This window comes from Coffea arabica, chromosome 2c (assembly GCF_036785885.1).
Source record: "Coffea arabica cultivar ET-39 chromosome 2c, Coffea Arabica ET-39 HiFi, whole genome shotgun sequence".
NCBI lineage: Eukaryota > Viridiplantae > Streptophyta > Magnoliopsida > Gentianales > Rubiaceae > Coffea > Coffea arabica.
This window is the reverse complement of record NC_092312.1, coordinates 683,738-705,679: the sequence shown is the minus strand read 5'-3', so window position 1 is coordinate 705,679 and position 21,942 is coordinate 683,738. Positions and strand designations below refer to the sequence as shown.

Sequence of the window (21,942 nt, the reverse complement as noted above, 5' to 3'; positions counted from 1 at the left end):
TTACATATTGAGAATACGGTTTACAAAAACAAAAATCTCTTAGCATGAATGAGTTATGTGGTAGTTATTAAGCACCGAGAACATGAGTAGTTGTAAGTTAACATTAATGTCTCGAAATTAATTTCAAATTTAATAATGTTCAAATTCTTCATACTGAACATTTTGATGATGATAAATAGAAATGAAAAAAAGTCACATTGTAACTAAATATCTAACTCATAAATGCAAATTATTATTTTTTTGTCACGATGAATCTAGCAACTATTCTAACACATCTAGCCTTTTCCATATCTAGGGTAATACCCTATTAAGTATGTAACCAGAGAATTAAAAATATGCTAAGTAAAAAACAATAGTTGATGCTTTTGAGTAACTATTCACCCTTTTAAGACTGTGTTGATTATTCACTTGATTCAATTAGCAAATGTTGGGTAATGGGTGTTTAACACAAATATCTAAACCGCCTAAAATTTATGTGAGTTTTTATTACCCAACTCAAAATTGACACAATACCCAACTTACTCAACTCAACCTCTCAAATTAGTAGGTGAGTTGAATGGGTTGTTGGATTTTATATATAATTGTCAGGTCTAGCCATCTGTTCGTGACTCGGGTTTTCGAAATTGAGAGGATTTCCTTTGTCTAGATATGATTAGTGCAGATAGGACAGAAAATACTCCAATGTTAGTAAGTCTAAAATTGCTTTTGATATAACAGGAGATAATTCCAAAGTTTTCACAACATTAATCGCGACTACTCTTGATCATGTTGAGGTTCGGAATCAGAGTATGATTTGACAAGCAGATGAACACTGATAGGTTCATTAACTTAAATACTATTAAAGAAAGACAGCTTTTTAACTAAATGAATGCATAACTTTTTTTTGCCAAACAAGCGATATAAAGTAACATTTTCTGGAAAAGCAACAGCAAGACCCGTAATAATTCTCACGCAAAACCTTAATTCCTTTCAAAATTTACTGAATGATTGACATCATGAAAATGCATTTTATAAAACCAAGCAACCTGAGAGGGAAGTAAAACTGAAGTTTTTCATGCAATTCATAGAAGAACATTTACGTGTGAAACTGACCTGAAAGACCATTAACAGCTTTTGATGTTACGATCAATAATTCACAAAAGTCCATCAAGTTTTGTAGCTAAATGATTTCAGCCAACAATGATCTTCAATAGATTAGCATAACCTGTTAGTACCGTTTGAAAAATGAATGAGCACAATATATTCAGCATCGCCATCTCAAGCTAAGTGGAATTAGATTTAAACCTAGAGCGGAAGTTCAAAGGACCTTGTGCTGCTTCTCAAAAAGTTTGCGCATATAGATAACGAAAAAAAGAACAGGGACCAAATAGTGGAAACTGAAATGGAATCATGTGCTCGAAGAGTGTGCATGCGAAAGTCCGGTAGGTAGGCCAAACTTCTATCAACTACTTGCATGCTAAGGACTGTTTAAGGTTGCTGTACTTTATTAAAAAGTATTTAATCAATACAAATTTCATCACAGTATTTATTAATTATTTATCATATTGTTTGGGTGTACACTTATATGAGTATTTTTTATTTGATAATTTATAAATTTCAATTTTTATTTATTGTAACACAAAAATTGCTCTAAAAACACTAATCTTGAGTTTATTCTATAAATGTTTCGTTGGCTAAAAACTCTACTCCTAAATTCAATAAATGCTGTTCACCAAACACATTAGATTGGCTTTGTTCTTCTTTAGTAAAAACACAGTAGGCCTAAAATGGGATCTAAAGCATCTTACGGTACATTTGTTCTTGGCATGCATAATGCCCGTTCTAATAAACTTACTATATTATCTTTTTCTAACTAAACGGGAATCCCAAAGCCTAATGTCATGTACTCTCAAATGAATAAGTACAAATATAGGGCTTACTACATTTTATTTATAGTGAAAGTGTCCCAAAATATAGGACAAATATATTTGTTCACCATTTTATTTTTATTTTTTTTAATAATATCAGTACCGTGCGTAACACGGGTATTCCCACCAGTGATAGTAGTAGTAGTATTTATTTTTTAGTGGATAAAGAAAGAGGCGAGGATGAGACAGCATAAACAATCGTAGCTGGAGAGAAATTAACGATTGGGCCCACCGTTAGATGGCCAATAGCAGCAAAGAAACCTCTGAGATATTTTTCTATTTTTGTGCAGGAGGACGTTTGACAGCCTCCCAATAGGAAAAAAGGAGGAGGAAAGATATTTGTTGATAAGTACAGGACTTATTAGCGGTGGGGGAGGAGGGGGAGGAGGAGGAGGAGGGCGTTGCGGTAAAAGTCGGCCATCCAACAAACTAAACCAGCACCACTAATTCGGAATAAAAAAGAGAACCTTTATTTATTTATTTATATTTTTGGTTGATGATTAGCGTGCGATTCCGATTTGCAGAATTGCACCCAATAGAGGAGCGTTTTTTCATATGGCTCAAGCAGTGGCCACTAGGTTGGGGACGCGTAGTTTGGTTTCTGCAGAGGAAAGAGAGATAGCGTTTGACACCTTCGCAGCCACAAAACAAAAAAGATCCCAAATGGCGTCTCCACTTGGCAACATTCCGTCCATGAGACTTTTGAGAGTCCATGCCCCCGCTCCAAAATATCTTCTTCCTGGGACCCATTCCCTCCCTCGCATTACCTTAACAACTCTCTTCCCACACAAATATCTCGAGATGTTGTATGATGGCTGGGTACAGTTAATTAGTCACTGCGGGCGTCTCATATCAATATCATCCGCCCTAATTGTACTCCCATCCCTGACTTCCAGTAAAACTGCGTACATCCACCCTCACACTTTTTTGCTTTAATACAAATATTAATTATTACCACTTTTCTAATTAGTTTCTCAAACCTTTATATTTTCCGCTCTTTACTGCATTCGTAATGTTCTCTTCATTTGGTAAAATAGGATGCATAATAATTGGTAATAATTGGTTTAATACAACAATTTTTTTTTTACCTATTAATGTATCTAGCTTTAAAATAGGTTTTTAAAAATCAAAACTTCTACCACTCAAACAAACAACATTCCCTTTTTTTTTTGGCCCAATTAAATTTATGTTTGCTTTTATGTATAGAAATCCTCAGCAAAGAGTTCATTCCATAGTGACTTGTTGTGTTGTTATATAAAGAAATTCATGTGGTAAAGAAACAAGGCATGCTTGGATATAAGTTATTTTTTTAAAATATATTAGTTTACCTGTACCATAGATATGTTTTTCAGTTATTTTTTAATAATAATTTATTACATTTTTATCTTACATATACATCACATTTTAAAAAAATATTATAATAATTATTCTAAATAAAATTTGAAAAAATGACTCTATCAGGGCATACTCGCAATTACGTTAATAGTTTATTGTAGCTTTAGAAAATCTCGAGAGGTGTTTCTCTAATAGTGGAAAATCTTAGAGGAGCTGAGCCTAATTTACGGAATTGAGGTAGTCGTCCTATTGGTCAGACCTCGCTGCTGTCCCATTGGCTGATGGACGTTTAAAAAATGAGCGCCACCAAGCGAATGAAAGGCGGAGGGAGTGGGGGAAATAAGTCTTTCACCCCCTTTTTTTTTCTTATACTTTTCTCTGATTTGAGAGGGTGGGGGGGTGGGGTGGGGTTCGACGTGGCCAATTTGGGCCATACACATGGATGACTCTTCCGGATATTTTGCGTCCCCTTCCCATTTGCGCAGCAGTATCTCTAAATCTACTGGCTCTTTTTTTTTTTTTTTAATTTATATTTATTAGCAATAAAAAAAAGATTCATACGTGCACGGGAGGAGGAGTAATGTGAGCCATCAGATTTGAGGCGGTTAAATGAGGGAAGGGCTAGAAAAGGACGACCACCGAACCGATAGATCATTACCATGGTTGGAGCTTTTTAGAGTTGTTTAAAATTTGGAGATATTTTTTAGGAGGTTTCCTTCAAAATGTGAATGCTGCTCTATCTACCATAGTACAGTACTAGCACCTGTTCCAACTTCCAACTATTTTTCTTTCCAAAACGTTGAACGGAATTTTTATTTTCATTATATATTTTTCAAACCATCACCACTGAAGTTGGGTTTTTCATGCTCATTGGTTCTCGCTCCTCTACTCATCACAAGTCTCTCTGCGTCCCATTGGGCTCCTCAAACATTCTACCAGCGTTTATATGTTTCAATAAAAACCTGTTCATTGGGGTGAATAATCTGACAGAGTAAAGACTTTTTCTTCAGCAAAATTTAGTGCTAATACATCTTGTAAGCACTGGATTGGATGGGTGAAGTGGTGGTGAGCAGTGATGATGGGGGTGGAGCAATGGAATTGCAAGTGAAGGAAACAGAGCGTGCTGCTGCACAAACCGGCAAGGGAAGGACAAACGACAATATTGACGGTTCAACATCGTCGGCTGCAGCGACACCTGCTTCTTCCATTGTGAGGTGGGAAAGCTTTCTCCCCAAAATGGTGCTCAGAGTCTTGCTGGTTGAGGCTGATGATTCCACTCGACAGATTATTGCTGCTCTTCTCAGGAAATGCAATTACAGAGGTAGCTTGCTGCCTTCCGGGTGCCTAATTTTATGTTTTTGGGTCTTATTAAGATGATGCCTTTTTTTTTTTTGCGGGATGGAGTATTTCTTTTTTCTTGCTTCCTCTATTTTTCTGCTTCTACTGCTTGATCGGTACTACTAGAGAGTATGGATGTTTCTTTCTGACAAAACATCTGGCCCACAACTGTTGGAGCTCGTATTATATGATCATAAAGTCCTCGAGCTTGTGAAAACGGTAGTTACTTCAGGCTTTGCATTGAATATTTTGGTAATCTGATTGTCAGGGAAGCTTTTGCTGTTTATGCAAGAATTGAGTTTCAGTTTCGATTTTGGTTGCTCAACCTAGGAGAACAATAGACCATCAGATGCAAATTTAGGATCTTATCGGCTATGCCAGTGGGCTTTCAAGCTGCAGCTTTTGATCTTTGTGCTGCCTAATTTTTAGAAATCAAAAGAGATGTCGCCTCTTTCAATCTATGAATATTTTCTTCTCTTCAGTCATGAGAAAATTAATACTAACTGGTATCTATGTGTAATGGGCAAGCCTTTCTTCTTGTTAGCACTTACTTATCCTTTTTCCTTCACTTAGAAATAATGAAGGTACGGTTGGAAAGAGATCCTTTGCAAACAGTGAACTAAATGTTTCACAAGTGCAGTCAAAATGACAGATCAAATACTGAACTAAATGTTTCAAGGACAGATCACAAGTGCAGTCAAAATGACAAGCGTCGTGTATTTTGAGCTTCGTAAAGTGTGCTTTATCTGCGGAAGTTCATGATGTGGAAGAACATGATTTGCATGTTTATTATAACTCTAGATATCATCGTGTGGCAGTTTTTTACAGTCCGATGACCTCATTTTGTATAAATTTTGGCATCCTCAGCTGTCAACATGTCCACTCATTGACAATCTGATCATTTGAAACAAATTCCTCTCTCCCTCATAGAAATGTCTATTGAAATATTAGTAACTTTTTCGTTCTATTTGCCTGATCAGTTGCTGCAGTTCCTGATGGCCTGAAAGCATGGGAGGTACTGAAGGGAAGACCGCATGACATAGATCTCATATTGACCGAGGTTGAGTTGCCATCAATCTCAGGATTTGCTCTCCTCACATTAATCATGGAGCATGAGATTTGCAAAAACATACCAGTTATAAGTATGAATAATTTTTGTTTCTCTGCTATTTTCTTGATCTCTGCGCCAGTTTCCTGGGCATCTCATTTTGAACAGTGATTTAATGTTCAATTCCCTTTCTGAAGTGATGTCTTCACAGGATTCAGTTAGTACTGTGTACAAATGCATGTTGAGAGGCGCTGCCGACTTTCTTGTCAAACCTGTTAGGAAAAATGAGCTGAGAAATTTGTGGCAGCATGTCTGGAGGAGACAAGCTGTAAGCATATTCATCGCTCCTCTGCAGGACTTCACCTCTTAATTAGTTCATTTTTTTGACTCACGATTAACAATCTTATAGAATCCTAACTTGATTCGATGTGTCCTATCAGGCAAGCAGTGCTGGACAGGGGCCACCAGACGAGAGTGTTGCACAACAGAAGGTTGAGGCCACAGCTGAAAATAATGCTGTCAGTAATTATTCAAGTGATTACATGGCCTGCATCCAGAAAAACCGAGAATGCTTTGAGAAAGGAAGTGATGCCCAGGTAAATATTTGTCAAAATTCTTTACAATGCAGGGTGCGAGTTATTAATGCTTGTGCGTTCAAAACGTCACCTTAATTAGACGGGCTACGTTCTCTTGCTCAGAAAATTGTTATGGATAACAAATATTTTATGCTGCTTCATGGACTTTAGCATCAGTACACTTTAAATAAGTCAATTAATATCAGGTGAATTGCCTAGGGTAAGGTCAATATGTTGTTCATAATCCCTCAAACCAAAGGTGATAATTGTTGTAGCAATCAAACTTAGCACCTAAGTGATGTTCCACACTAAGTTTCCCCATTTTTGTGGTTATGCAGAGCTCTTGTACAAAACCAGAGCAGGATACAGAAGGAGCAGAAATGGAATGCATGCAGGGACTCTCACATCCGCAGTGGAGCAAGCAAAGTAATTTGAACATAGAGCAACAAGAAGGATGTGACAATGCGAGTAAGAAAGTGCAAGTATCTGATAATGGGACTGAGGGTAATTTCTTTTCTTCTTCTTATTGCCGTTACTTCTAATCTTTTTAAAGACAATTTCTCTTTTTAGCAGGAAAGTATTTAGATTCACAGTTGCGTTATGTAAATACAGGATCACAAGAAGCCAGTGGCAAAGATAGAGGGAAAATGGCTTGGGGTGAAGATCTAAATTCAGGTGTCCATTGGGAACGCTATCATGTGACTTATCATGGTCGTGATAACGTCAAGGATTCTGCTAGAGAAGCAATTGACTTAATTGGAGCTTTTGATAACTACCTTAAATGCACTGACAGAAGTATTGGTTCAAATGCTGGTACAAACAAGTTTGATTTGTTGCCACAATTGGATCTTTCCTTGAGAAGATCTCTTCCAAGTGTCTCTGTAAATCAAATTGCAGATGAAAGACATAGATTAAACCACTCAGATGCATCAGCCTTTTCAAGGTTAGTTTCCATTTGCGGTGTCTCCTATTCTTTGTACTTCTTATTAATTGTTAGGCATGTTTTGCTTTATGCATTATTAGTCCTAGCAGTCTGTAAGATAAAAGAGGCGGTGATAAGATTGAAAGCTAGAAATTTGCAATACCGACGTACATTGTCAGCTCAGTAAACGTTTCAAGATATTAGAGAGCACTGGACTATATCGTTTTGTATCACAGTGGTCATCTGATAACTGTTCCTATCTGCTGAATTTCTCAATCCAATTTGACTGAAGGAACCACCAGTGTCAGGAACCCCAAAACTGTAGCGTAGGTGTTATACAAATGCATAAAAGAATTGGGCATCTTTCTTGAAAGGAATCTGATTTTAATTTTATTCCCTATGGGAATTCTTCCATGTTAGCCTCCCGAGCAAAAAGTTCCAGGAGTTGGGGTCCTTTGATGTTTAATGGTTCATCTTTTTCTTGTCTTCTAGAAAGTGTTTTCCATCTTTTTTCCAAGTTTGCGTTTTGTCATATGTATTCAAGCAATAATGATGAAAGCTGGCGAACCCGAGTTGAAAGAATATCCAAATATGTGAACCAATAGGAATCACTCTAAGTTGGATTATTTTTTACTACGGGGAAAAATAAATAAATAAAACCCTTCAGTAATGAAGTCAAGTGTCATGCACTATTACTAAGCTATGTTCCAATGAAATCAAGTTGGGTAGACAGATAAAAGTCAGAAATTAGAATCCACATCAAGAGGGCCAATTAGTGCAACATTTTGGGGCTTCTAAACAAAGAGTTCGTCCTTTTTTTTTTTTTTGGGAGGGGAGTCCACCGAGGGAGGAATTTCCTTATTTAAATTTTTTGGGGTAAGAAACATTGAGGAGTTGCAAAATGAATTAGGAAAGCTCATGTCACACGTAGGAAGGGTTGGTTTTCTACATCACTTATCACTCTTTCCACTCCATGCTTCCAGGGTAGTTATACTCAACGAAAGGTATTGGTCAGCCTCTTCTTGATTCTCATTCCCTTCGCTTGTGCTGATGATGAGAATAATGCAATCTGAGTTAATCATATTACCTTGGGCTTGCAATGGAAACAAGTTTATCTATGAAATGTAAGCAAGTTCCAAAATCGGGAATAATTTGTCAAGAGGATGAGCAAAATTGAAAAGCTGTGACCAAAATTAGATCTTGAAGGATTTTTATTTTTTTCTTCCTGGGTATAAACTTTACAAACAATAGAAATCTTTTAAGTATTTTGATTTATGTCTTTCTCTGTTAATTGGCTCTCGAGATGTTAACCTTTGACCATGCAAACCTTGTTTGATCTGATTGATGGGAATATTGATCTATGCAGGTATGTTAACAGGAACGTGCAGCCTCAACCCTCAACATCGCCTAGCACTTGCAATCAACAGAAAGAACAGAAAAGCAATTCTGATAAACAATTATCTAATCACACCATCGATTATAATTCTGACACTCATGGGCCAACGATAAATTCTCAAAAACACGTCGATTGGGCTATTGGTCAATCCGGAGAAAGTGATGCTAGATTTTCTTGCCCTCAACCTAGATCGTTACCTGCCCCAATTCCTGTAAGGGGTGTAAGGTTTGATAGGGTAAACAACTCCTATGGTTCGTTGATACCTCAAGCGTTTGGTACGCAATCAGGCCTGTCATCGGTGCAGCCTCCAGGTTCAGTTAGTCATCAAGAAGTTTCCTTTGGAGTGAATGCAATGTACCAGCTAAATCATCAACCAGGAAATCAGCAGCAGTTTTCTGGCCTTATGACTCAAAACACCAGTGATACTACGGATCAAAATGAGAACAATGAGGGGCATAAAGTGGAAGACCGAGGACATGTTTCTTCTGCCACTGATCAGAGTGCAAACAGCAGTTTCTGCAATGGTACAGTAAATCACCTGCACAGCCTGTGCTGTGGAAGCAATGAGAAGATAGATACGGTTCCTCTCCGGTCTGCGGCAGAATGCGGTAGTGAAGAAGCTTTCCGAGTTCAGGATGGAAATTCCATCAGATCAATACAAAGAGAAGCGGCGCTTACGAAATTTCGCTTGAAACGGAAGGAAAGATGCTTTGAGAAGAAGGTAGATATGTTATAACTTTTGCTACAATCATTTAAACTGAAAGCTTGATTGGTTGTGGGTATGAAGAATTAATAAAACAGTTTGAAAGTGGGGATCAGGACTTGAAATTCAAGAAAGCAGGGCAGTCTTCCGTTTTTTTTCCTATATGATGGTTGTGTTCAGTAGTCTGCCAAATGCATGTATAAGTTTCTCCAGTATCTGCTGTTTAGAGGGATCACTAGAATTGGCTTTTTAATGATTTTCTACAAGTCTGCAAATTCATACTTGGAGCTACTTTTTAAGAATAGTCTCTCTCTCTCTCTCTCTCTCTCTCTCTTTTTAAACCCCTCCACCTCTTTAATTTATCTCCTGAGCTTCTTACAGGTGCGATATGAAAGCAGGAAAAAACTTGCTGAGAAGCGTCCAAGGGTGAAAGGACAATTTGTTCGCCAAGTGCTCAATGAATTTCCACTTGAAAACCCATAAGTAGGTAAACCCATCTGAATGGAAGGTCGATGAAATGGAGGAGGACCTCCAATTCAGAACCAGAGAAGAGGGCTAGGATCTATCAAGTTCAGAGTTCAATTTACCTTTGTTGTAGAAGTTCAAATTATGTACAGGTGCCAGAAGTTAATCGATGACAAAGCGCAACATGTTCTTCCGGAATCAACTCAATGTTAAGCTATTGTTGTAACATAGTAGTTCTTGGTATCCTTTCCTCCTGGCATGCTCTATATTTCGGAGGGGTTTGCCAACCTTTCTTTGTCCTCCTGTTTGTAGATGCTTTGTTTATTGGAAGATAGCTAGTTGCTGGCACTTACAAATTCCTTGGCTAATGACTAGAATTTGATTAAGACTAGTTTGTTTGTTATCCGGTTTTTGGCAGAATCATAATGTAAATAGCCTTGTCTGGTGGCTATGATGATTATTTGGTCATTGCAAATTATTGTTGCTGCTTGCTACCGTGTTGAAATCGCGTCGTAGCATAGAGCGGGTTGCTAGTATCTAAGAGATCGCTTGTTTTATTCTTCTTGATCTTTAGAGAAGTAGAAATTGACAATGGCTGTCACTGTCTCAAGACCACTTTCCAGGTGAAATGAGTAGAAAAAAGGTCCTCTATGAGTGTGGCGTCCCATTCAATTTTTGCTTTGGCCAATAGTGATGGGGAGGGCATAAAAAAATCAGCACAACTCCATTAGCATTCAAACTTGGTATAAGATGTTGATTTAAGATGGAGGAGCGGGGATTAAACTCCTCCCTCCGCTTTTAATATAAAAAATATCAGTTGTTGAATCGCTGTCCATCGAAGTGGGGAGCTTGGAAGTTGGACGCGGATGTGGTAGTACTGCTGGTCCACTCCTGCCTAGATAAGAGTCTCGGCAACTTTAGCTGTGTTTGCTTTTATGTTGGCCATTTTTGTTTCGTTTTCACCTCTCAAACATCGTATCATACGACACGATTTGTGGAAGTTGTGGGATGCACAAATACATCTAAAAAGAAAGGGGGGGAAAAAAGGGACACCGGCTGAAATAGCAATCGGTTATCGAGGACAATCCGGAAGGCCAGAAATTAATTGCTCACTCCCTTGTCCCAACACGCAAGTCATGCAGATCGAGATGAACATGCAATGTAGTGGCGGTTGGAAGGGTCGTCCATTGAAAACCTGATTCTTCTTTTGCTCTATCAGCAAAAGGCAGGAAATCTTCATTACAAACTTCTTTTTTTTTTTTTTAAACTTTTATATATATTTAAACTTTCTTTTTCCTTGAAAAATAGATTTAAACTTTGTCGCCACCTCTGACTAAAGTGGACATGTGTTGGGCAGGGCCCATAAGGCCCGACTTTTAATTTGCGATTCTGAGAGGGGAAAGAACGAGAAAGATGGAGAATCAGTTGAAATCACAGGCATAATAGACGGCCTGCAACCAACCACGCCCAGCCCTGGATTGGACTTCCTCCTCCTCACTGACTCATGGGCTCAACAACTGCAAAGACCACTTCTTTACTTTTCAATGCTTAAATCAAAGCTGAGCTTTGGCTCCCTAAACAAACAAACAAACAAAAAATAAGCGTGTGGGGGCGAAAAAGCGGTAAAGCCGTTTTCTTAACTTAAAAGCAACTCCTCTCGCATCGCATATTTTCCATGTCCTCTCTCGCTCTTTTCTCTCCGTCTTTTGAAATCTTCGTCCCCACTGCTCAATCAATTTAAGGGTGACTTGCGACATCAAGACCGATTTCCTTTTTGCACTAGCCGACTTCCCCTTTTCTTCTGTTTACGCCTCTTTTATTCTGGTTTTTTTTTTTTGAAAATTTTTTTTTTCCAAGGGACATTACCTATATAATATCCTATACTAATGAAGGGAGAATCCATCTCAGCTATGTAAGCAATTACGGGGAAAGGTCCATTGAGTACACTGGCACGCCGTCCAAATTCTTTGGTAAAACATCAAAAAAGCTAATTGTAGTTTATCGAATATTTAATTTAACTCCTTTTAATTTGAAAATCTACGCTATAATTCCCTGAAAATTACATGAAAACATCCAATCTAATGATTGCACATAAAATATCAATTTTATCCTTATATAAATGAATACATCATGAAAATTTTTCTTCATTCTTAGACTTGCAATCCGAAGGATCGAGAAAGATAGAGAGAGTGAAAGCAAACCAAAAAAAAAAAAACCCTAAATTCAAAATTTCCCAAATTCTTTCACGAATTAGCGGAGAATTCCATCAAAATAGGATGTCAGTTGCAAGGAAGATTCATTCTCTTGTTGGTACTTGTATCTCAAATCCCTTAGTATTCCTCCGATTCAACGATTTTTACTTTAGCATTCCTTCCATAATTACATAACTTGCACTGTACCGTAGGTTTCCAAATCAAAGGGACTTTGATCGAACATTCGACAAATCGCAATAAAGTTTTTGGTAATTTACCCTAAATTTTTTAACTACACAGTACACGAACGCCAATAGTCCAGAAAAGGATTTTGGCTAATTTGGCTTTCATAAGTTAATTATGCAAGCAAGGCACAATTTCAGAAATCTCTTTAAAGTTTGTAACAATATTACTCTGCACCTTTAAATTTTGAAAAAATCACTTGCTTTTCTTATTTTTAATTTCTTTAATATTATCAACCCATTTCAAGATATATTATTGAAATACTCGTTAGTGAATAGAGAATATGCTTTCATTCCAATATTGCCCTTTTCTTATGAACCATTTTGATTTCATAATGAGTCTAGTTTTTTTAATTTTTAAAAAATTGGCCAATTCAATTTTTTAGTTAGAAATGATGAGCAATTAACAATGTTGGAAAACCTATTAACAACTTTGGTGTCATTAGTCTACACAATAAATATAATAAAAATTTTGAGATTCTAAATAATTTAGAAAATCAATAAAAGTTAATCCAAGAATTTTACAATAAGGAACACAGTATTTTGAACCTTTAGAACACCTCAAACAAGTGTGTATATGTGTGTGTGTATATGTATATACACACAGACACATATCCATAAGCATCTTTTGAATTAAAAAATAATTTTTGCTTTTGAGAAAACCTCAAATGAGTTTGTAAATATAATCATTTTGTCTTTTTTTTTTTATTTTCAAGTCATAAATCTAAACAAAAAAATTTTAAAAATTGACTGAAAACACTTCGTAATAAAAGGAATAGTCTTTTTGGCTTGGAAACACTTTGAATACATTCTTAAAATCAATTTTTTGTACGTTAATATACCTATTGTTACATTGTGTCCATCAAAATTATACATTAATACAATTTGTATTTATTTTCAATATTCTATTACATGCTGTTGATTTTAGAAAAAATTAATATAAAAACATCTTCTCTATATAAAAATGAGTTTTCAAATAATATATTTTAAAATGGATTGACAGTGTTACAAAAAGTTAAAAATAAGAGAGGCAAGTCATTTTTTTTTAAGCTAAGGGGTGCTAAGTTAAATTGTCGAAAACCCCCCAAGGGATTTTTCTGAAATTATCCCATAAGCCAAACGAAATGCCTGTTCATTTTCCAACACTCATCATTCTACTAACCAAAATTAGACAGGAGGGGTCACCACAGCACCAAGTGTCACTGAACTCCAATTGATTGGAAAGGCTATCATATCTTTGCCACTAGCACTTTAAAAAAAAGGCTTCAACTTTTTCTGCAATTATTCCGAAAGCGCTCCCCTCAGATTCCTGCTGAAAGAGAGATATCCCCTGCATCCCTCTTTGATCAATCCTCTTGGTCAGGTCCACGGCGAGAAAAAATATAGAGTATGATTTACCACTGTTCTATGATTTTAGGGTATATTTCTAAAGCATGCATGCTCTGCAAAAGTGCATTGCATATTCACGATGGGAAATAACCCTACTTCAGTGAGTTTCAGCTGCTAATAAACAATCGCTAGCTAAGTTCAAAGCCATGCATGTCTTTATGTAACACACATGCTTTCCCCTTTCACAGCTCGTGCTGCCAAAACCACTTCATTTTCTTGAAACTTAGCTATGGATCCCCAAGCAATGCAGAATACAAGATCCCCCTCCCCGCTGTCGAAAGAAGAGGGAGTAAAAAACGGTACTCTGTGTACTCCAGATAAACCCCATCTAAAACAACCAAGGAAGCCTTTATGAGACGGCTTGCGAGTCGCATGATCACAAGTTCCAACCGCCAACCATAACTTGTCTTCTGATAGTCCATCAGCAGTTTTAGTTTCGTTTCATGGTGAAATGCAAATTCAAGTGCATTAGGGACCGATGGACCATAAGTCCCAGATCTTCGACACAGAAAGGCTGGGTGCAGAAAATGACCAAGTTCTCATGCCTTGCGCAATAAGTGAGACAATAAATAGCTCAGTCTCAGCTTTTGCAAAAGATTAATCATATCTTGTTGATTGTGCGTCGCCTTTACCAAATCCACCACCAAGTGGCCGTAGATGCGTAGAGCCGGAGACTACTGCTAATACAGATGTTAAAGGCACACACACACACACACAAACACGGACGAAAGCATACGTACAATTACTCAAACGCCCCCAATATTCATAGGACATAATACAGACAAATCCCGGCATTTTAGAAAGTAGTAGCATTGAATTCGAGAGAAGTTAAAAGAGGCAAAATTTTCACTAGCAGCTGCCGGTCAAAAGCAGCAAGGCTACAATAATTGCTTCTTTCCGTCTCCGGAAGCTAGTGTTATTAAAACCCCAAACCTATCCCTTTGCTTGGCATTGTAAACTTCCCCCCGGGCGTTGGCTTCCCTCCCTCCTCACTACTCCCTTGCTGCAAATGTCACAAATCCATGCAAAATCTCCCAAACACTGTGCTAATAAGCAAGGATTGGCAGTTGACAAATTGAAGTTCAACAAAAAGCTCTTCTACACCTTCTCCACATTCCTCCTCTCTCTTTCAGCGCTCATCTTCCTCATCTGGCTCGTTCTGCACCCCTCCAAACCTCAATTTTCACTCAAAGAAGCTGATATCTATCAACTAAACCTCTCAGGTCCACACCTTCTCAACTCTTCCATTCAAGCTACTTTACTGTCCAACAATCCCAACAAAAAAGTTGGTATTTACTACGATATTCTACAAGTGTATGCATCCTACAAGGGCCAACAAATCACTCTGGATACTTCTCTTCCACCGTTCTATCAAGCGCATGAAGAGAGCAACCTCCTTTCAGCGTCTTTGGTCGGGAATGGACTACCTGTGGCTCCTTCTTTTGGCTATGAGGTAGGACGCGACCAATCTGCTGGGAATCTGCTACTGAATCTCAAGGCAAATGGCCGTCTCCGGTGGAGGGTTGGAACTTGGGTTTCCGGGAGGTATCGTTTCAACGTAAATTGTATAGCCATCATGCCTTTTGGTCCCTCCTTGCCAACTGGCCCTCTCAGCACAAAGCAAGGAACTCAGTGTTCTATCACCCTCTGAACAAGGACTGCATATCTATCAAGCCTGCTGCCTGCCTACTCTGTAAAGTTTTCCTTTTCAAGCTCATATGGAATCGACCACGTCATCTGTTACTGGGAAGCACAATGAGCACCCTCGTGCCCGACTCTTTTAACTTTTCTTGCTTCAAGTTTTGGTTTGCATTTTGTAAGTAAATAGCTTTGAAGTATTTGTGGATATAATTGCTTGTTACGAATTAGGTGTGACATGAAGCAAAAGTAAGAATTGATCAATAATAGTCCCACTATTCAGTTATGTACGACGACAAGGGAAAAACGAAGACTAGATACATGGCTTTCTTATCATTCATCATCCTCAATTTTTCTCATTCCAACTTGAGACGATAAAGATGCTATTAAATGTAATTGGCACGTCTGAAGTGGGAAAGGTTCAAGTAACAATTTAAAGTAACAATCTGGTTCCGCTAGTTCATGCGTGGACGACTGTATACATTCGCTCCTACAACTTGTCTGCACTTTTCTGGGACCAAAAAAGACGCAAAAGGGAGCAGGATATGCAGCAAAGACGAGGAGCTTCCACTTTGAAGAAAAGGAATACATCTGACCCAGAACAGAATTGGCTTAACGAATCTTCCAATTACCAAACCAACCATTCCACGGCCAATGATGGTTCCTAAGAACATTATCCGCAGCGTCATCACTCGTCAAGGATCTGTCGTGCTTTGATCTTTATGCCCTCTTCCAGGTCATTCTTTAATCTTTTGTAATCCTGTGTTCTGACAGAACTTCCATGATTGTATCTATTGGCCTAAAGTCAAGGCATCAGAAATATTTCCTATAAAAAATTGGGACTAAGACTGAGGGCAGGCTTGCAGCCATGCAGGCAAGGTCAAAGGGCTATTTGAGCCACCATCAGTGAGGGAATAGCTTTAAGCAGAACCCAAAAAGTAGTTTATTTAGAAAATGTGAAAGGAAAAAGCCCAAACACAGAGGAAAGCAAACAATTAGAAAAAGGGAGAGCATAGCCATTTCTTGTTTACCAAAATACAAGAAGATGATCCATGCAACGATAATTACAGAATCACTCAGGTCATTGCTTAAGTAATCCTACAATCCAAATGCACAAATATTCTATGGAAATATATCAAGAAACAATCATGTTTGAAACATCGAGACTCTGGAGAATCCACAAGGATGATAATCACTTTTTTGATCTAATTTAGCTATGCATCTATATGTAACAAGCACTGTGGTACACAATTTTTCAGGCCATTTACAGCAAATCTCCAGTTTCCCTTACCCGCCCTGTGGGTTGAGTCCTCCAGGCAGGTGGGTCATTTTCAGAGTTAGAAGCAACTTGTGCTGCTTAGTGACAGTTGTGCCACAAGCTACAACTTACTGATTTATTTTTGAACGAATCAGACATCTCATTGAGGAAGCATAAACTGAAAAAATCAATTTAAGGCAGGGGGAATGAACGTTCGTAATCGTGGCATAGCATTCTCAACGCTATAATGTTTGTAAAAGCATCAGTTTAGCTTGAAATCGATCAAGACTTCATTGAGCATCTACCTATACTGTACAACAGACACAAGCAAAATACCAATAGCAAGATCCTTGAGGAAGTGAATATAAGCTGAAGGAGGACAGTCATTGTTCCATCATTCAAGAGTGCTGGTGTCTATACATTCAGCTGCTGCTGGCAAGCACTAACCCATTTGAGGATTAGAACTTAGATGCACCAAAATTTGCTCCGGTCAAGAGACCTCAAAACTGACCTCTCACATCAAAGATTCTAAAGTTTAAACAGAACAGGGATCAACCCACTTCCAAAAATGCTTTTTACACGAAAATGCACCTTCGGCCACTCTCTTCATCTCGGAATCTATGTACTCCTCAACCTCTTCCGTGCAAAATTCGCATTCCGGCAAGCCCTCCACAACAGCATCCACCGTGTGCAGAACATAGCAAGCTGGTAATCCCGGATAAGACGCAGAAACCCTCTCCTCCACCTTCTTGCAATACGAATCGGGCACAATCTTAACAATGCCCTCGTCACCAAAATCTCCACGAATGGCGGAGCCCAGCTCTTCTTTCACGGCTCGAGAAACAGCGGCCTCGACGGATTCCCCGGGCTTCATTTTCTCAGACAGAGGCCTGCAGCGGTGGCGAATGACGCCGTTGGACAATTCTTGGTGGGATTCGAGGAGGACTCGATTATGTTTGCCGATAACCCTGACAACGACGACTTGGAGGGATCGAATGGGAGGAGAGGAATCGGCGAGCAAGGTTTCGCCCTCGGAGAGCTCGAGCCAGAGATTGTGGACGTTTTTGGTGCCGGGCTTGACACCCCAGGAAGCGAAGGAGTCGGAAGGCAAGCGGGGCTTGAGCCAATCGGAGAGGGATTGAGGGGTAGGGAAGCTGGGGTTGCTGGGGGATTTGGAAGAAGGGAGGGACATGTCGGGGATTCTGAGAAACCTGCGAGGGTTGAGCGGGAAAGAGATTTTGGGGAGGGGGATGAAAGCGGTGGTGGGGGATTTGGGAGAAGAGACGAGAAGGAAGAGGGAGAAGGCGGTGAAGATGAAGTCTGGGAGTGAAGTGATGGGTTTTTTGGGGAGATGATGAGGAGATTGGAGTTGAAGGTGGTGCGGCTGAGGTAAAGATGGTGGTGGTGGTGACTGATGTGAAGACATGTGAATGAATTTTTCAATTGATTTGCTCAGTTACAGCCAGCAGCAGTAGTTGAGGCGGCGGTGGTAAAGATGGTGGTTGGAGACAAAGTTGACAGAGGGATGATTGGTTGGCCATGAACGGAGCGGGGGATGGATGGGTGACTCCGTTGTTTTGTGGCTCAGACTTTAGGCGCCCACCAGAAATTTTAGAGGCTCTCTTACGGATCAGAAATTGGAAATTCTCTTCCTCCATTCCGACTTGGGCCCTTTACAAAATGACACTCACTTCTTCTCTATTGCTGATTTCTACTTACTAGGCCGGCCTGCTACTTGGCTAACCATCATCGTTTACATTGCTCTTGATTTACCGTCTATCACAGTACGCCACAGCTGCCCCATTTACTCTCACTAATGACTTGAACCCGTGCTTGTTGCCCTCAGTCGTCAGTCCTCTCTCATTTTAATTCTTCTTTTCCCTCTAATGACACACTATTTGATTTTCCTTATTTTGGTATGAGAAATCATGGGAAATATATAATATGGGGCAATTTGTTGCTCACAGTTAAGCAAGTTTTAGTTGGTTTTCCAAAAAACAACTAAGGACAAAAAAATTTTTTGACGAGTTTCTTGTTCTCTTTCTGTCTTTTTTTGTTTCTTTTTTTTTTGGTGGGGGGGGGGGGGGGGGTTGGTGGGGATAGAGGAGGAAAAAAGTATTCTCAAGGATTGTGGGTGGTGGGACAAAGCATGACGGTAAATATTTGGTATGGAAAAATGTTAAATTTGTACATCAAAGATGTTCCAGTCATTTAACGAAGTAAAAGAATAGCATGGATGTGTGGATATTTACTCATTTAGACTTCAGAGTAGTATGGGGACAATCTAACACTTACAAGGGAAAGGGGAAAAAAAACATTGAGTGTCAAATTAAAAACTGCAGTACTAATGTTTTCATCGATTGGGCTGGCCTAGGCCACCATCAACTATACGTTTTCATCAATTGAGCTGGCCTTGGCCTCATAGTACCTTTTTTCTTGTTTTTACCCCCGTACAATCGAGGATCAAGCCCGCTGGCCTCATTTTGCTTTGTGATATGTCTGTTTCAGAGAAGGACGCACTGATTCGTTGAGGTTTAGATCCGTGACCGTGGTCCAATTCCTCATGCTTGGGATGGCTGCTACCACTTCTTGGGCCAGTCGGCCGAATGACAGAGCACAACCCATGGGGCCCAATTTTTTTCTGAAGTGGGCATGCAATTCACTAGTCCTAGGGAAACAAGGTAACAAGAGCTCGAATTCATGTCAGTGTTTTTTTTTCCCCAAATTTCTCTTGTATAATTTCTACAAAAAAGTCGAGCTAATTTATTTATTTTTTATTTTATGTTCTTATGGGATAAATGACGAGTTGATTCCATATCATATGCTCGCAAATATAATTTAATAAAAGGTAATAACATGTCAAGCTTTGAGATAGATATATAGAGAAAGTAATTCTTTTGTCAAATTAATTTAGCTACAAAAAGAATTTGTCAATAATAAAATTTGATTAAAACTTTTTACTTTGAATGACAATTGGACATCAAGATCAGTAGGGGTGTGAATCGAAATTGAAATCGGTAATTCGAAATTTTGAAATCGGAATTTTTCAAAATTTTGGTATCAGAATTTTCGACCGATTTCGATTTCGAATTCATCAATTCTGAATTCGAATTCATTCCGAATTCAATTCGGAATTCAGTAAATTCTGATCTCACTGAATTCATGAATATAAAAATGATTATTATTATATAAATATTATATTACATATATATATATAAAAATATTATATATATGTGTAAAAACGAAATTTAAATCGAAATAGGAATTTCGATTTCACTAAATTTATGAATATAAAAATTATTATTATAATATAGATGTTATATTATATATGAAAAACATATTTGAAATCGAAATAGGAATTTCGAATTCCGATTTGACAAATTTCATTACCGAATTCGACTAATTCAAAATCAGATATTCCGATTTCCATTCAGAATTTCGAATTCGGTCAATAAATCGAAAATTTTCAATTTTGTACACCCCTAAAGATCGGATGATTAAGCATTAGGTCAAAAAAATAAATGCAAGTCATATATTTAAAATTACAGTCGTAACGTAAAATGAAACTTTTCTATGTATACATGGCCGCACCAAATGAAAAAGCTATGAGAATGCACATAATGTATCTACGTGTACGATTTTGTCAAGAATGAGGGCTGCGGAGCGGATACAGTTTTTTTTTTTTTTTTTTTCTCTTAATTCTCCATTCAAGAAAGGAAAATCTAGACATTGTGATTCGATTGATGAGCTGGGGTTTGACGCATTCCATACGAAACTGAGAGGTCAAATGTCAAGATGATAGTCTAGAGGAATACAGTTGATTATTTTTTCAAATACATTTGCTTACATCATTATTATAAATTTCAATTCATTTTTTTATCTTTTCAATTACCTTTTTATCTCACATATATCACATCACAAAAAGTGTTACAGTAAAAATATCTCAAATAACTTACAATCCAAACAAACCTATCTGGTTTTGTGTGTGTTTTTTGTTCTTTCTTTTTTTTTTCGCGTTGGGGAAAGAAAGGGTGCAATTCTGTTTTGCTAGAATTATATCTCCAAAAAATTAAGCTAAGCTTGACGGTAAATTTCTTCAAATATTGTCCAAAATAAAAAGATGAGGAGATTTTGTGGGCATTTCTTGTGCCCGCCGTGACTAACAGGCACAACGAGTGAGAAAACCCCTTTTATTTATGTATCCTTTTTATAAATGCTTACCCGCGCCATCCAGGCAAAAAATTGCATCTAAATCCCTTCACGGTGGTATTTGTTGCAAATATTGGCCACGACGTCCGTGGCCCTTTGTTTTTTTTTTTTTTTTTAAGGAAAAAAAGAAGAAGCTGACTTAACGGTGAATGTGACCGAGGGAGGAGGGGCAGGAACGTTTGGTTTGTGGGCAGCAATCGTTCCTGAACGGCGTTCATTGTCAAGATTTTACCAAAATATATATAAAGTGCAGATTGCATTTTATATATCTTTTTTACACTATATATAAGACAAGTAAATTATATCTTGTGTAGTTTGCACAAAATCGATCCGAACCATTTTCCGATGGACTCGTGTCCCGCGAACGCGTTCGAAGAGAATATGGCAGGCAACAATTGAATGGCTCAACTCCTGTGTGAAACCTCTGGGGTCAGAATCAGTATACTCGGCATTGTTTGTGATTAGTGATGAATCTATGTACTTTTGTTCGTGACTAGTGATGTATTTATCTATTTATTTTTGTGCTTCAATAATTATTTTACGGGTGCAATATTTCAAGATGGAGAGATGCTCCATTTCAATAGGCAATATTTCAAGATATTTGCCTAAGCTTGATGTATACGGGTGCAATTTACTGCGCTATCCAAATGTTTCTTTTTGCTTCCTCTCCACGTCTTTTTTTTTTTTTTTTTGAATTTAAATTTGAATTTGAATTCTGAATTTAACTGCGGAAGAATTCTAAAAGTCATTCAACCGGACCTAGTACTTAATAGGTTCTAAAATCTAACCATATAAGAAATTAAAAGTTTTTATTTTTGGAAAAGTCAACAGGGTATAAAAAGACGAATTTGGTGGCGAAGATGCTCATAGAGAAGGCAATCAATGATGATCCCATGGCAACGTTAACAATGGATAATAACTACCACCAAACCAATTAGGTATACCACGCACTCATCTGAATTTTTTTGAAGAATCGCAATTATAACAAACCTTACCTTCCACCCCACTAAGGCTGATGGTTAATAGTTAGTATGTAGTTAGTATATTCCATTAATGTAGTATTCCACGTGCGTGGAAAAGCAGTACATGACCTCAACCACAACCAAGTATTTTGTGAAAGGAAAATGGGAGTATTATTAATTTGTTTTTATTGTGAATGTCGTATGAGTTCTCAAGGACTGAAATGAAAGACCGATCTGGCTAGCGATTTGTCCTAATTACCATAAGATTGGGTGGTGCTAGATATTGAATAAGATGTTGGCACACGTAAACTTGATTCCATACAGCAAAAGTTAATCAAGAAGCACAATGAGATGACGACCCAA

At 38.1% G+C, this 21,942-nt stretch overlaps 3 protein-coding genes across 3 annotated transcripts; 2 read left to right on the top strand and 1 right to left on the bottom strand.

Moving 5' to 3' along the window:
- Positions 1 to 3,898: 3,898 nt before the first annotated feature.
- LOC113728246 (two-component response regulator-like APRR5) lies at positions 3,899 to 10,164 on the top strand. Its single transcript, XM_072073182.1, has 8 exons — positions 3,899 to 4,563; positions 5,561 to 5,722; positions 5,826 to 5,956; positions 6,069 to 6,224; positions 6,542 to 6,707; positions 6,816 to 7,146; positions 8,492 to 9,242; positions 9,606 to 10,164. The coding sequence occupies exons 1-8, from the start codon at positions 4,293 to 4,295 to the stop codon at positions 9,705 to 9,707; spliced, it is 2,070 nt and encodes a 689-aa protein (XP_071929283.1). The 5' UTR covers positions 3,899 to 4,292; the 3' UTR covers positions 9,708 to 10,164.
- Positions 10,165 to 14,363: 4,199 nt separating this feature from the next.
- LOC113724820 (NDR1/HIN1-like protein 26) lies at positions 14,364 to 15,436 on the top strand. Its single transcript, XM_027247708.2, has one exon. The coding sequence runs from the start codon at positions 14,522 to 14,524 to the stop codon at positions 15,161 to 15,163; it is 642 nt and encodes a 213-aa protein (XP_027103509.2). The 5' UTR covers positions 14,364 to 14,521; the 3' UTR covers positions 15,164 to 15,436.
- A 1,179-nt stretch (positions 15,437 to 16,615) lies between these two features.
- Positions 16,616 to 18,089, bottom strand: LOC113724819 (uncharacterized). The gene has a single exon (XM_027247707.2). The coding sequence runs from the start codon at positions 17,832 to 17,834 to the stop codon at positions 16,944 to 16,946; it is 891 nt and encodes a 296-aa protein (XP_027103508.2). The 5' UTR covers positions 17,835 to 18,089; the 3' UTR covers positions 16,616 to 16,943.
- Between the last annotated feature and the right edge of the window lie 3,853 nt (positions 18,090 to 21,942).

Excerpts from the sequence above, each read along its gene's own strand:
- LOC113728246 (XM_072073182.1), top strand. The coding sequence starts at position 4,293 with ATGGGTGAAGTGGTGGTGAGCAGTGATGATGGGGGTGGAGCAATGGAA. Across the intron at positions 5,723-5,825 it reads CAAAAACATACCAGTTATAA|TGATGTCTTCACAGGATTCA; the intron begins GTATGAATAATT and ends CCCTTTCTGAAG. Across the intron at positions 9,243-9,605 it reads AAAGATGCTTTGAGAAGAAG|GTGCGATATGAAAGCAGGAA; the intron begins GTAGATATGTTA and ends AGCTTCTTACAG.
- LOC113724820 (XM_027247708.2), top strand. The coding sequence starts at position 14,522 with ATGTCACAAATCCATGCAAAATCTCCCAAACACTGTGCTAATAAGCAA.
- LOC113724819 (XM_027247707.2), bottom strand. The coding sequence starts at position 17,834 with ATGTCTTCACATCAGTCACCACCACCACCATCTTTACCTCAGCCGCAC.